This window comes from Pyrgilauda ruficollis, unplaced genomic scaffold (assembly GCF_017590135.1).
Source record: "Pyrgilauda ruficollis isolate IOZ18807 unplaced genomic scaffold, ASM1759013v1 scaffold21, whole genome shotgun sequence".
Classification (NCBI taxonomy): Eukaryota; Metazoa; Chordata; class Aves; order Passeriformes; family Passeridae; genus Pyrgilauda; species Pyrgilauda ruficollis.
This window is the reverse complement of record NW_024520318.1, coordinates 1,072,236-1,087,299: the sequence shown is the minus strand read 5'-3', so window position 1 is coordinate 1,087,299 and position 15,064 is coordinate 1,072,236. Positions and strand designations below refer to the sequence as shown.

At 46.3% G+C, this 15,064-nt stretch overlaps 1 protein-coding gene and 1 long non-coding RNA gene across 2 annotated transcripts in view; one reads left to right on the top strand and one right to left on the bottom strand.

The window, feature by feature from the left end:
* Nucleotides 1–21: 21 nt before the first annotated feature.
* The window catches only part of LEKR1 (leucine, glutamate and lysine rich 1), a 33,118-nt gene continuing 18,075 nt past the window's right edge, over nucleotides 22–15,064 (bottom strand). The window contains exons 6-12 of the mRNA XM_041467617.1: nucleotides 8,976–9,057; nucleotides 7,448–7,525; nucleotides 7,012–7,215; nucleotides 5,870–5,951; nucleotides 3,036–3,188; nucleotides 1,792–2,091; nucleotides 22–380 (exon numbers count right to left, since the gene is read on the bottom strand). Of these exons, the coding sequence (XP_041323551.1) occupies nucleotides 78–380; nucleotides 1,792–2,091; nucleotides 3,036–3,188; nucleotides 5,870–5,951; nucleotides 7,012–7,215; nucleotides 7,448–7,525; nucleotides 8,976–9,057 (1,202 nt within the window). The 3' untranslated portion in view covers nucleotides 22–77. The remainder of the gene's footprint in view (nucleotides 381–1,791; nucleotides 2,092–3,035; nucleotides 3,189–5,869; nucleotides 5,952–7,011; nucleotides 7,216–7,447; nucleotides 7,526–8,975; nucleotides 9,058–15,064) is intronic.
* Nucleotides 378–5,263, top strand: LOC121353649. The gene is made up of 4 exons (XR_005955160.1): nucleotides 378–965; nucleotides 1,888–2,572; nucleotides 3,105–3,204; nucleotides 4,199–5,263. It is a non-coding gene; the product is annotated as an uncharacterized LOC121353649 (long non-coding RNA).

Below are 15,064 nucleotides of genomic sequence, written 5' to 3'. Positions count from 1 at the left end.
TGGATTTTAAATTGTAGGAATGGATGAGTTCGGGAGGTGCTCCTTCGGAGGCTGGAATGGTTTCCCAGGCGGAGCTGTCAGAGCTGGCTCGGCCGGTGCCTCATCCCGGCGGGGACCCGGCCGCGGGGTTCGCCCGGCGGGGCCGCCCTTCCCTTGGGAGCATCCAGGGATCCGGCGCTGCTGCCGCCGTGCCGGCCCGAGCCGGGGGCCCGGGCAGCCCTGGCCGTGCCCAGCGCTCCGGAGAGGCGCAGCTCCCCGGCGGGGAGGGTCCCGCTGAGCCTCCGCAGCTCCAGCACCTGCTCCCGGGCCCGGCCCAGCGCCGCCGTCAGCTCGAAGCGCTCCTCGCACTCCCGGCGCACCGTGTCCTGCAGCAGGGAATTCTGCAACCAGAAACACCGGGAATGTGCCATCCATCACACCTGGGCTCTCTGGGGGCACTGTCCCTGCAGCAGGGAATTCTGCACAGAAACACCGGGAATGCCCCAGCCATCACACCTGGGCTCTCTGGGGGCACTGTCCCTGCAGCAGGGAATTCTGCACAGAAACACCGGGAATGTGCCATCCATCACACCTGGGCTCTCCTGGGACAGGGACCCGCCCTGCACTGTCCTGCTGTTCCCTAGGGAGCCAGCGGGACATCCCAGGGAAGTGCTCAGAAGGTGCTCCTGCTCTCCTGCCCAGCTGGGAGAACTGGGAATGCTGCTCTTGGGAAGGGAAGGCAGTAATGGACAGAGGTGCAGTGACACCAAGGGGTTAATGCTGCGTTTCCCTGGAACCCTCTGCAGTGGAAGAGCACAGCCTGCATGGAGTCATGGAATCAGGAATGGAGCTAGGAATGGAGCCAGGTATGAAACCAGGTGTGGAACCAAGTGTGGAACTAGGAATGGAATCAGGTGTGGAATAAGGAATGGAGCCAAGTATGGAACCACATGTGGAACTAGGAATGGAACCACGTGTGGAACCAGGTATGGAACCAGATGTGGAACCAGGACTGGACACATGGAGTCATGGAATCACTCATGGGAAGGCCATGCAGCCCCCCTGCTGCCCCAGCACTGCCAAGGCCCCTCTATCCCACGTCCCCATCCTTGGGCACAGATCGGGCACAGCCTCACTGGAATTCCACTCACACCTTTCCCAACCTTTCCAAGGAATAAATCAGTACCAACCCCAGCACCAATTCACTTGGAAGAGTTTTATTTTTGCTGTTGACCAATTCTTTTTCCTGCCACTGAATTGCTTTGGACATTCCAGCCTAATCTTATCTGTAGTCCCTGACTCCACATTTCCCATGGAGCAGCTCTCTCCTCCCTTCCCATTATATTCCAAGCATTCAGCAAATGTTTGTGGTCAGAATATCCATCAGTTGAATTTCTCTTTGCATTTAATTCATTTTTATGCATTCCTGAGTTAGGGAACGTGGCTGCACTGGTGGGAGCTGGGGCACCAGTTCAAGGAATGAGAAATATCCGTGTCTTCTACTCTAAAAACTGGGAATTCTTCATTGTTTACTCATGTTTGGGCAGTGGGACATGAGGCTACAGACTAAGAAAGGTCTTGCAGGATCTGAAAAATAATTTTTAATAATATATTTTTCTATGAAGTGCTAATTTAAGCATTTGCTGAATTAAAACTTCTTTTGTGATGTACTGTATTTAGGAAATGATGATGGATTTGTCTGAGAAATCTTTGCATTTCAGTGGATTTTCTGGTCACAGACCTTTGAATGATTTTAGAAATCACATGTCTCCAAGTAAAAATAACCAGGCATTTCCTGGGTCCTGTTCCTACCTCCTCTTGAACTTGACTCAAGCTGTGAATCAGCTGTGTCTTCTCCTGGGTTAATTTTTCCAGTTCATCTGACTTGTGCTTAATTTCTTTCCTCAGTTTATCCAGGAATGATTCATTGTTGCTCTTTTCCATGGTCAGCTGGAACTCAAGCTCACTGATGAGCCTTTTAAGGCTCTGGATTTCTTTTTCCTTGTCTCCATCCTTCTCTGCCACTTTCATTTGGGCATCTTGGAGCTTCTTCTCCAGAATTTCCATCTCCATCCTCAAGCTCTTGGTGGCACTGGATATTAAACCTGGGATCTGGGTGAGATCAGACAGGAATTAATCTCCACTCAGTACCTCTAAATATGGAGAATTAATAGCAGACAAATGGAGACTTGAGGAAAAAACCAACAAATTCAAACTTGCAGGTCCTCAGAGAGAAAAAAAGCTCTGAATTTACATAATTCCCTCAGAGGACACCAGAGAGCTGTAAATTAATCACCACTCACTGAGAACACAGAGATTAATTAGTGTGTTCAAGATCAAATAGAGACATTGAGGTAAAAAAAGGGAAAATTTAACTTCAAGTTAAATTTACTGCAAGGCGGTGTTTCCTCAGGGTTTAAAAACCATGGTTAAATATTTGCCAAGTGAACAAAGCCAAACTTATTTTCAGCTCTAAATCACAGTGTCCCAGATTTTAAATAATAATAAAACCTCATCACATGCCTTTCATTTTTCCAGATCTCTCAGATTTTCTCAGGAATTGTACCAAACCTTTTGGAAACTCAGGTTACAGGTACAATTTCTCAATTTCTACATAAAACTTGAGGGGGATCTGGAGCTCCCAGCCCCCTGCGGTGCCAGCACCACTCCAGCCCAGCAGGTTTTACTGGCCCTGGAGCTGCTGGGTTCCCTTGGGAAGGGGAAAAATATGGGTGGGATTGTGGCACCTCATCATAGCCTGAAACAGCCCCAAGCTTTTAAAAAGTGATGATGTCAGATTAAATATAATTAGCAACTCTGGGGACATAGAAGGAGTTTTGGTGGTGAGAAAGAACTTCCATACCAAATAACTTGAACTGGAATAGTTATTTTCAGCTTGTTCTATTAAAAAAAAAATTAAATATACTAAGAGTGTGAGAAAGTACTATATCATCCAGAGAGAGGATGACACACAGAGAAGTTCATTCCTTCACATCCCCATTTTTTACAGTTTTCTGTGATCTTCTGCCACAAGTTTTCTCTTGAGCATTGCACACCTTCTGCTGGAGCTCCTCGTGCTCTCTCTGGTACTTTGTGATCAGTTCCTGCTGTTTTTGTCTCTCCAGCTCCAGCTCCACTCTGGCCTCTTCCCTGACTTTGAGAATTGCTTCTTTGTGCCGAGCCTCCCCTTTGGCCAGGTCCATCTCCAGCTGGGGGACAAGAGGGGTCAGTGTGTCCTGTCCCTCCATCCTTGTCCCCAGTCCCTGGAAGGTCACAAGGAGCTCATCCCAGACCCTTCTCCAGCTGGAATATTGGGTGAAGTTTCCCAGTGCTTACAGCATCTCCAACAATTCCCATTATAAATTCAGCCATCATTTCCCCAATAGAAAATTCTGGATTCTGGAGGAAACCCTGAAGGCTGCACTTAGGAGAACACTTTTCCTAACCCAGGCTGCTCCTATTCCTTCGTGCAGCTGATTCTGATGGATTTAATTGCAGCAGGCTGAGAGCACAACAGGCACATTAAATGCACAACACAAACCTCATTATTTCCATGATTAAAAGCACAAAAGCCCACAATGAGCTTAATTACAATTATCTAATTCCACACATTATTATGAGCAGAAATATAATAAATCTCCCCAATGTCTTTAGGGGAAAAAGAGAAACTGGAAATATTTTCATTATTTTTTAAAGCAAAATACACCCAATTCTGGGGGTGGAAGAGGTGCAAATCCCCCACTAAGTTATAGTTAAAAACTGTTGTATTTGTAAGATGCTTCAAGTAGACTCTAATCATAATAATAATAATAACAATACTAATAATACCTATTAATGCTAACTCTATTATAATTATTTTACATGGATAATTATATTATATTATATTAATATATATTCAATAATTACATTATAACACTATATTAATTAGTACAAATGTAATTATTATATCATTAATAGTAATTATTATATATTATTAAGAATAGTAATAATTAATATATGATAGCTAATATTTATTATGTATAATAATTACTACATATAATATTAATATGTACAGAATATAATATAGTGTTAATTGTGTTTGTATTATAATTCTATTACCTATAATGATGTGTATTTATTATTAATATTCATATCAATATTAATATTTTTATGTTCTTAGATGGGAGTTGGGACTCTGAACCTAAATCCCCAAATTTATTAACTCTGCCTGTCATTACAGGTCCTGATCACTTGTTGGAGGCTCCTTGACTCCACAGACTAAACAATTAAAGGCAATACAAAAACCTGAGCCCACTCACACAAACCATTTCCCATTTAATAGTTGAAATTAATGAAGCTGAGATGCAGAACAGGAAATGAAGAGGAGGCTGCTGTTCCAAGAGAGCACTGGGCACTAATTGACTCACACGCCCCTCGTTAATTAATACTGTGAAAAAATGAGTGCACCCATCTCTTCAGGAGGGGTTTCTCCGTGGAAAGGGAGGCTCAGGGAAGGACAGGACCACAGCTGGAGGTGCCAGGCAGTGCCAGGACGTGGCCCTGGGGCTCTGGTGGCAGCTTTGGCCCCTCAGAGGTGGGACTTGATGACCTTGGGGGACTTTTCCAGCCTCAGTAACCCTGGGGTTCCATAAATGGTGTGTTCCAAGGGACTTATTTCTTAAATTGCTTCCTGAAAGTAATTTAAGAAATTTAAGTAATTTAATTTTTTTTTTGTTCCACTAAAACAATTTCAGGTTTAAATGTATTTTAAACAGAAACCTTGGCCCTCTGGTGCTCTGCAGTGCACAAACCAAAGGCAATGTTGTCACTTTGTCACTTTGCTGATTTTTTTGGCTGCTGAGCCAAGTTTTGGGGCCTTGCTGTGGGTGCATTTTAATGGCTGTGACACCAAAGCTGAAATTGCTCCCTCTCCCTCCCACCAATCTTTATTTTGTTCTCATGTCAGGTTGAAAACACTCTGATTGTGGAGCCAGCCTGATCCCCTTCCCAAATTATATCCTGTGACAGGGAAGTGAAGGGGTTTCCAAAGAAATGTAACTGATCCTAATTGCTACCAGTCCCCAAGTTTTCCTGGGGCTAAATAAAGCTTTCAGACACTGAAACAAAAAGTACAGTAATTTCAGTCACCAATTATGTGAGGCTTAAATCAGACAAGTCACAGTTATTGTTCAACTTTGCTTTTAAATTTTCCTTCACTGATGTATACACTTATTTTAATTTCTTATTCTTTTTAATATTTTAAAATTCTTTTTAAAACATAAATATATTTTATTTATTATTCTTTTTAATAGATGAATATATTTTTGTTTCTTATTCAGTTCAGGGTTTTTTGGTGCTCATGATAAAAGCTGCAGATGAAAACAAGGTTGACATGGTGACAGTTGTTCATGGGAAGCAGCTTCCCAAATGCCACTGGAAGAGGCAGGGGGATATCATGAGGATCCTCTGGACAAAGGCTATCATGGACAAGCTGGGGCTGCCCCTGGATCCCTGGCAGTGCCCAAGGCCAGGCTGGGCAGGCTTTGGAGCCCCTGGGACATGGAAGGTGTCCCTGCCATGGCTGGGGTGACACTGGAGGGGCTTTAAGGTCCCAAACCAGGTTGGGATCCTGTGATTCCATGAGCTTCAGCAAACATGAAGTGTGCTTTTGGAAACAGGAGGCTCCCACACAAACCCTTCCCTGTGAATTCAGGGCTCTGAGGCCCCAGCAGACCCAGAGGCCAAAGGCAAACAAGATTTGTGTGCTCCTGACAGAATTTTTGGCCGAGTCGCTTCCAAACCGGGCTGTGTATGATTCCATGACTCCACCACACGTGGCACTGGAGATCATTCCCTGCTTCCCTGTGCCCTTTGTGGAACTGAGCCCCCAAAGCAGAGCCCCCAGGGTCACCTTGTCCCTCCAGGAGTCCTCACTCTGCACCTTCTGCCTCAGCGTCTCCTGCAGCTGCTCCGTCCTGCTCTTCAGCAGCTCCCTAAAAACACAAATTCCACATAAATGGAATTTACATTTACTGTGCCCACACTGCTGGAATGCCCTGGCCTTGCAATGAATCCTGCTCGTCCTTGCCCCAGGAATCCCCACTTGGAATCTCCACCACACCCTCACTTGGCTCCTGAATTTCATGTTTTAAAGAAAATGCGGTGCTTGATCGTCCACTTCAAATGGCATTTTAATATTTCTTTGACATTTTCAAGACAAATTTCAAAGAACACAGAAAAACTTCAAATATTCTACCCAGAACTTGTATTTCATGAACTTGGAATATTAGGATCATTAATTAAAAAATTGTAATGGGTTTGGAATGAAAACCACTGAGTGCTTTCTGTCGTTCAAGGAACTGTTTGTTATGGGGGGCTTGTAGGGCAAGACTCCTGGAGAGGTTAAATTCCTGTCACTGATGTTGTTAACAACTTGTCCACCTCAAAAATGCCCCAGTATTCCCTCAGCCAGGGTCCTGGACAGGACCTGGTGCTTGGGGAGGTGTGAGAGCAGCTTCCCAGCAGTTCAGCCTGGCTCTGAAGGGTCTCAGCTGTGAACAAAGCTGCCACTGTCCCTGGGATTGCTTTTGAGATGTGCAAAATAAAGCACTGGGCTTCTGAGGGCTGTTTTCCCTGGAATGGGATTGAGTTTGAGTGCCTATGCTTTGGACTCACCAAGCTGAATCCATGTATTTTTAATTACCTGCCATGGAATCTCCATCTCCAGTTTTACTCCTGAGAGCCACAGTGATTTCAGCACTCAGAAGTGCCAGGAGGCACCAACTGCTCTGCATTTCAGGGTTGGAATATTCCCTGCACCTTGGGCACACAGAGCAGCTGAACAGCTGCAGAAATGGGGCTTTGGGGCTCAGACTAAACTCCAGCTGAAGCCCTGCAGTCCAAGGAAACTTCTCTACTCCTATTTTTAATAGTACTTTTTCTTCCCTTCATCCACGTTTTGTTTATCCCATTATAATTTAAAAACCCAATCCAATGACCCCCAAAATCTCCAGAGTTTCCAGGAGCACCTGAGTCCAGCTCAGCTCCCTTTACCTCTCCTGTTTCAGCATCAGCACCTCCTGCTCTGTTTGGCCCAGCAGAGCTTTAAGGGTTTCCAGCTCACTCTCTGATCTCCCAGTTCTTCTTTTCAGATCTTCTTCTCTCCTTTCTTTCTCAGCCACCTCCTCCTGTAAATGTTTGCAGACTTGTTGGCAAACAAGAAGGGATTCCTCCTTTTCCTTCAGCTCTTTTGTAAGTCTACAGATGAAATAAAGAAACAGCAGCATTGTAGTTACTATATTCTTATTTATAGACAGAAATAATAATGCCTAGAAAAAAATATTGGTCAAAACCCCATGTGTTTTTTTATGAAGTTAAATATACTGACTTGACAGAAAATTCTTTTAATGTATTGCATAAAAACTGCATTAAAATAATAAAATGTTTGCTGTCATTGCTCAAAAAGATGAAATATCATTTCAGCATTTACCTGGACTCAGCAATTCCATTCTCATATTTGATCTTTTTCAGTTCGTTTTGACAGACATCAAGTTCTGTTGACTTCACCCTAAAAAAACATTGGTAAAAAAGGATATTATCCAAAGAAATGAGCCTTTACTCCTGCAGCAGCTGGATATCACTTCTGGGTGTATTTTCCCCCTTGCATTTTCCCTTTCAGGTAAAAGGCCACGAACAGAAAGTTGTGTCAGCTCCAGCAATGGTTGTTAATAATTGGAAGTTACACTTCCAGTGCCATCTCAGCCTGTCCTGGATCACAAATGGTGCAAACAAGAAGTGAGATCTTGCAACACTGATGACAGTTTTGAGTAATAAATGAATAAAACGGAACAAATCCCAATTTTGTAGGTAAAAGGGCTGGAAACTGCAGGTTTCATGTCATTATGTCACCATTGCACCAATTAATAACCATGGCTAAGGTTCATATTTACATTCAAACAGATATAGAATATGTTGTTTTATTAAACTGTGCCCATATTACTGAAATGTCAATTTACACTTGGAAAGCCCTCAGGGTTTATTTAACTGTGTTCATGACATCTTTGTTTCCCACTCAATCCTTACATTATCACTCAAGTACTTTGTTGCTAAGCACCCCAAATATTTGGTCGTGGTCAGAGCCCCCGAGTGCAGGCACTGGAAGCAGAAGGTGCAGAGCACGAGAGCACAGTCCCTGAGCTCAGGCTGCAGGGCACAGAGCTGGTGGTGGCACGAGCCTGGCAGTGCCAGCTCCTGACTCCTGAGCCTCACAAGCACCACTGGTGCCTCTTCAGCTTCCTCTGGCTCCTGGATCCCTCTGGATTCTCCTGGAGGTGATGTCCCCCAGAGCCCGCTGAGGTTCTCAGCACTCAGCTGTGGAATTTGTAATGTTTTGTGGTGTTGGGGTGCCAGGCTCCTGCTGTGGGAGTGCTCTGGAAATGGGAGAGAATCCTGCAATGGTTTGGGCTGGAAGGGACCCCAAAGCCCATCTTGTTCCACCCACACTTTCCATAGACCAGGCTGCTCCAAACCCCATCCAGCCTGGCCTTGGGCACTGCCAAGGATCCAGGAACAGCCACAAATGCCCTGGAAAACCTGTGCCAGGCCTGCCCACCCTCCCAGGGAACAACTCCTAATTCCCAATATCCCACCCAACCCTGCCCTCTGGCAGTGCTCTATCACTATATATTCCTTCCTTCCTACATAAAAATGTGTATATATACACATGTTCAGTCCTGAAGCTAGGTGGATTTCCCAAAACTCCTCCTACCCCTGTGTGTTAGGTGAGGCTCCTTATCCCTCTGCAGTTCCAGCAATCCCTGCTGGAGGAAGGAAGCCCTGCTCCCACAGCCAGACTGCCTCAGGCAGGTGCTTAGAATTAATCCCATGGAGATAAAATAGTTCCTCTGTTGGTCAGAACCTTCTCAGAGCACTGTGACAAGCAGCACTTGCTGGGAAAAAAAAAAGTGGTTGATGTGTTTTATGGGCAGTGGGAAGCAATCAAGGAATGGGAATCTTACAGCAACAGCTTCTTGTAGTGGTCCATCTCTGCTGTCACCTTCTGCAGCTGCAGGCCAGCTGTCTCCACCTGATTTGTTAAATCTGAAAGCAAAAACACGAGGTTGTGTCTCTGTTCATGTTAAATCAATCCACTTCAGTGGTTTGTTTCCAGGTGGGACCTGCAGCTCCTCGCTCCCACCTCAGGCAGAGCAGTGCACATGAGCAGAGTGTCTCTACAGCAAAAAGCTGGGGTTTGTTTGTGTGTTTGGGGCTTTTTATCCCACCAGAAAACACCAAATGCAACTACACTGAAACATGAAATCAGATTGTTTATACAGAGAACAAACAGATGCAGGAAGGTGGCCCCAAAACTCACCTGGAATTCACTTCATCTGAAACCCTGGCAGCAATTAAATGATTTATTTGTCTTATCCTCTACATGTCATCCTCCAGAACACATCACCTCAGCTGCCATCAGCCACTGCCTTTTTCCCAGTACAATCCCTGGTTTTTTAGTTAAATTATCTCACTTGGTTTTGTGTGCCTTAATATCACCCTTTTCTGTGCTTTTAAATCCCAAGAACAGCCATAGCTGGCAGATGTGAAGCCCTTTAAGCTGAAGCAGCAGCACATGGCTCAATCAGAGTTTCACCTCCATGAACATATCACAGAATCATGGAATGCCTTGGGCTGGGAGGGACCTTAAAGCTCATCCAGTCCCAGCTCCCTTCCACTGTCCCAGGCTGCTCCAAGCCCCATCCTGGAACACCTCAGGGATGGGGCAGCCACAGCAACCTGGGCATCTCTAAATATCCTCATGAACAAGAGCTGCCTTTCCAGAAAGCCTAAGAATGATTTGAAATCAAAGTTTCTACCAAAAGGACATCAAGACAAACTACATGGAAAAAAATCCAATGGCAAATCATTGCAACAGATCTGGAAGTGAAAGAAAAAGCAAGATTATTCCTCAGAAAGCAGCAGCAAACAAAGTGAGGGGACCTTGTCTCTGAAGGGAACAGCTCCCGTGACAGTCCTTCAAAGCTCCCTGATGCATCTTCCCAGAAGCCAAATCTGCCACTCCTGTTCTTAAATTCATCATTTCACCCCAATTCCCTGAATTTCTGTGACTTTTCCCACATGTCTCTGTCAGTCACTTCCAGCAATGATGATGGATGATCCCAGTGTGGGATTTCCTGCCAGCCACACCTTATCTTGATAAATCCTACAAGTGGAAGAGTCCCCTCTTTTCAGTAAAGGGAAAAGGAAAATGGTCCATAAGACTACAACAAAAATAATCAGGGAGATAATTATAAAGGGTAAAACACACAGGACGAGCCAGATCCACTCCCAAACTATCAGCATTTATAAAGAGCTTTTTGAGGAGAACAGTAATATTTCTTGGACTTGATTGAACCCTTGGAAAAATGGAAATTAATTGTAGAAGCAGCTTCTGCAGCACCTGCCGTGGGTGCCAGAGCCAATCAAACACCAAACAAACCCATCATTTTTGTGTAATGCACCTTTGTGACAGCCCTGTGCTGTCACTGCCATGGCTGGAGGCAGGACTGAGCGAGCAGAGCTCCAAGCTGTGACAAGTGGTGGCCTCTCCCCTGGTCTCTGAGCCAGCAGCAGTGGCCCAGCACCTCTGGACACATCAGGCACCTGCAGCCCCTGCTGCTCCCCTCGCTGGGCATTCCTCAGCCTTGTCCTGCACTTTCCCAAAGCTGAAGAATCCAGCTTCCATTTCCTGGCAGAATTCCTGCAGAAAAGGGAGAAGCTCTGGCTTCAGCTGCCCAGCAGATGTGAGGCACAGCAGTGGGGAGCAGCCAGCCCTGGCAGCAGGAACTCTGTGACTCTGTGACACAGATGAAGCCCAGATTAGTGTGGGTGGACACCAGACAGAGCAGAGCCCTCTGCCCATCCTCACAGAGAAGAGTTTCCCCAAACAACTCTTTCTGACCTGTTAAAAATTGTTGGTTTAAAAGATTTCTGCCAATAATTAATAACTGTGGTCTTTTTCTTCTCCCTCAGTGTGGGAGTGTGGACACAAGTTCTGGAATAAAGGAAAAGGAGAGGGATGATGCTTGGTTTGGTTCTGTACTTTGGGTGGTCTCTCTCAAAGCTGTTTCCTCTTTCACTCCATTTGTTCTCAGAAGTTTTCATGCTCACTGAGCATGGACAGGAGTTTTTCATGAGGGAATAGATGGATTTAATTACACAAATAGTTTCTGCAAGTCTTCTCGAGAGAGAATTCCCACCAAGGTCAGTGGGAGCTGGTGAGCAGAAAGTCCCACACCCATGGAGGCAGATGTCAATGAAAACCATGGTGAAAATGAGGCAACTAATAAGGAGAATGGCAATACAAAGGGAAACTGCTCAACCTGCTGAACAGAGGAAAATGTACTCAACCCCTTATGTAAAAATGTTCTCTGGTAATGAAAATAAAGCCTGTTGCAAAACATGCAAAGAACTCACACTCTGTAATACTGATACTGGCTCAATGCTGCAGGAACCACCTCATCTCAAAGACTCAGCAGGTCAAATCCATCTCAGTTTCACTTCTGTTGAATTTTACTTATTTCTGTGACTCAGAATGGCTCTCAGCACAGTCACAAACCTTCCAGTAACCTTCTGTGAGCAGTGCTGTGACAGGGACAGGGACTGAGGGGCACAGCCCGGCCGTGCACGAGGACCTGACGAGCCACAGAAACAGAGACAGAACAAACTGGGCACTGTTCCCTCTTCCTTGGGCAAACTGCATCACTGCAGCCCCTGGTGTGTGCCAAACACCCAGCAGAGCCTGCCCACAGCTGCCTTTCAGGAATGGAACCACCCAGTCTGCATCCAAGGGCACGGTGCCCCAGCTCCTGCCTGGAAACAGCAACAACTGGTGAAGTTTTCAGTGAAAAATAAAAATATTAAGCAGCCCCTCTGGAAGCCATCAGCTCCACAGCTAATTCCTACCAGATTCCCAGTGAGGCTGGATCAGAGGCACACGTGGTAGAGCTGTGTAATTTTCTGCTTTTCCTGCAAAACCTACAAAATCCAATCCAATATAATAGCTGACAATTTGGGGGTGATCTAAATAAAAGCTCAATGTTTCATACATGTGCACAACAAAGAAGATTATTTCATTATTTCATCTATTCAAATAGATCATGGAATCCCAGAATGGCAGAATGGTTTGGGTTGAAGGGACCTTAAATGCCACCCAGTGCCACCCAGTGCCAGCCCTGCCATGGCAGGGACACCTCCCACTGCCCCAGGTGCTCCAGCCCCATCCAGCCTGGCCTGGGGCACCTGCAGGGAAGGAGCAGCCACAGCTTGAGGCTCAAAGCCATCTGCCACCCCCCAGGAGGGTTGGGATCCTCCACCTTCCCCTCCCTCCACTTTGGGTCCCCTCCCAGCCACCAGGGACCAGCTGGAGCCCACGGGGAGCTCAGAGCTGGGAGATGGTCAAGGAACTGGAACAGAGAGCACACAGATCCCTGGCCAAGGCAGGCTGCAACCCAGCCCCTCTTGCTGGATTTCTCCTGGATTCTGGGAAATAGGAAGTTGTAGCAATTATTTAAAACTTACTTGATAACTACCCCTTGTATGGGCCCTGAATTTGGCCAATCAGCTGTGCCAAAGGGGGCAAAAATATTTAATTTTTCTCAGAACACTAATTCCAGGCAAAGTCAGAGGTACACTCAGCACAGATAGTTCCCAGTACAATTTTTTAAAGAGCATAGCAGACAATCTGTGAGAAATATGAAATACATGCATGAAAAATTACAGTGTCAGAGCAGGAAAACGTTGCCTCACCACGTGTTTCTAAGGAGACCAAAGAAGTGAAGTAACACCCCAAGGCCCTGCACAGCACAGAACTAATTCTTTGTATTTATAATAGCTCATGTACTGTGTTCTCTAAGATAATTTTTTTTTGTCTACACAACAAAGTCCTTCTTTTAATTTGTGACTCACAAAAGTCTGGAAGGAGCCCAGGGATGGATTCCAGATTGAGATCCCTTCTGGAGACCTCCCCAGTGCCATCAGGAAGTGTCCAAATCACCCAGAGCTGCCAGGAGCTGGGAGGATGTGCCAGGAGAGGAGTGGCTGAGGTTTATCTCCCCCAGCAGATGTTGCTGACCACGGCCAGACCGGGCTCCATGGCCCCCTGCTTCATTCTTCCAGAAATCAGAAATTTTCTTCAGAAAACCAGCAGAGAAAAAGGGACCAGATTCTAAACGGTTCTGAGTGGCACAAATCAGGGGCAGCCTCAACAGAACAAACCAACAACGGCAACCATGCAAACATGGCAATCTCCAAGACCTTAAAAATCCTTAAAAAGGGAAAAAGTGTTGTTCTGGCAAAGCCTGCTCTCCTCCCACGCCCCCAGTGACACAGTACAAGCACTCCTGCCCTCGGAAGGACTGGCTTTGCTCATCCATGGCCAGAGTTCACACTCCAGCATCAAAGGCCTGGGTCTAAAGCCTGGATTTTCTGCCTGTATTCCTGCCTGCTTGAAGCCAGGCTAATTGGGATATGTCACAATTCCTACAGACCTGCTTCTCCTACACATTAACATTGGCTTGAAATACTGGAAACACTAAACAGTAAAAACATGGAGATCCTCACCTTGATTTTCCTTGGGGATAATTTTTTACCCTCAATGTTTAGGCCAAGCAGACAAAACAAAATTCAATAAAGACACATCCTTTAATACAGAATCATGGTTTGGGTTGGCACAGGTGCTCCTCCCACCCAGTGCCACCCCTGCCATGCAGGGACACCTCCCACTGTCCCAGGTGCTCCAGCCCCAGTGTCCAGCCTGGCCTTGGGCACTGCCAGGGATCCAGGGGCAGCCACAGCTGCTCTGGGAATCCCAGCCCAGCCAGGAATTCCCAATTCCCAATCTCCCATCCATCCCTGCCCTCTGGCAGTGGGAGCCATTCCCTGTGTCCTGTCCCTCCATCCTTGTCCCCAGTCCCTCTGCAGCTCTCCTGGAGCCCCTTCATTCCCTGGCAGGGCTCTGAGCTCTCCTGGATCCTTCTCCTCTCCCAGTCTGGCTCCAGGGGAGAACCTGGATTCCTGCTTTTCCTCAGGAAGCCAAGTGTGGCCCTTCTCTCAGTGCCACTGCAGCAGCCTGGTCCCAGCCCCTGGCAGGGAGCTGGGATTGTTTGCCATGGATTCCTGGGCCTCCTCTGGCACTCAGGCTGCTGAAAGCTCTAATGAGCCATGGCCTCTCACTCTCTGCTCCAACAGCAGCCCTGTATTCCCCGGCTCTCACCCTCCCCAGCCTCCCCACCGCAGCTGGAATTCATAAAAAAATACATTTCAACAGCACTTACAGCTGGCTGATCTGCAGCCTGCCTACAACTGCAGGGAACTATTCCCCCTTTGCATTTTCAAAGCTCTTCAAAGTGGTTTTTAAAGTGCCATTAAAGACACTCCAGGAGATGAAAACAGCTCCTTTTCCATGAGGAGGGCTAACATTCCCTCTCCTTTCCATGAGCAGTTTTCCATCACCTCTCAGCAGCCTCATCACGGCAGCAGACCACCAGCTTTGGACTGAGAGCTGAGGTAGCCTATGGAGCAGGAGCAGCCAAAGACCAAAAATTGGGATTTTGGGAGCATCAGCAGCAATTTCAACCCATCCAGAGCAAGGCCAGAGCTGTCATGAGCTAAAGAAAAACCACAAGGACTTTGGGGAAGAAAAACGATTTTTTTATTTGTGGTTAAATAAAGGAACTAGCTGGTAATAAAATGAAAGCAGAAATCTTTTAGGAGCCCGTGCTACTGCAGCCCTGCTGCTGCCAGCACTAAGAACAGACACATTATCACCATTATTGATTTTTGATTTGGGGAAGCTGATTGATTAAACAATTACCCAGCAGACCTTACCCTGTGTTGAGCATTTGTCACCTCCCTTAACTGGGTGATGCTCTGTGAGGCTGAAAAGTGCCTTGAAGGCAGCAAATCCATCTGATCCCACAAATCCCCTGCAAAGGGAATCTCCAGAAAGCCTCGACAAGCATGAGAGCCAAAAACAAGAGCAGGAACAACTGCTTGCTCCCTGCTCTTGCAAACGCCTGCTGTGATGTGAAATAATCATGACTTTACAATT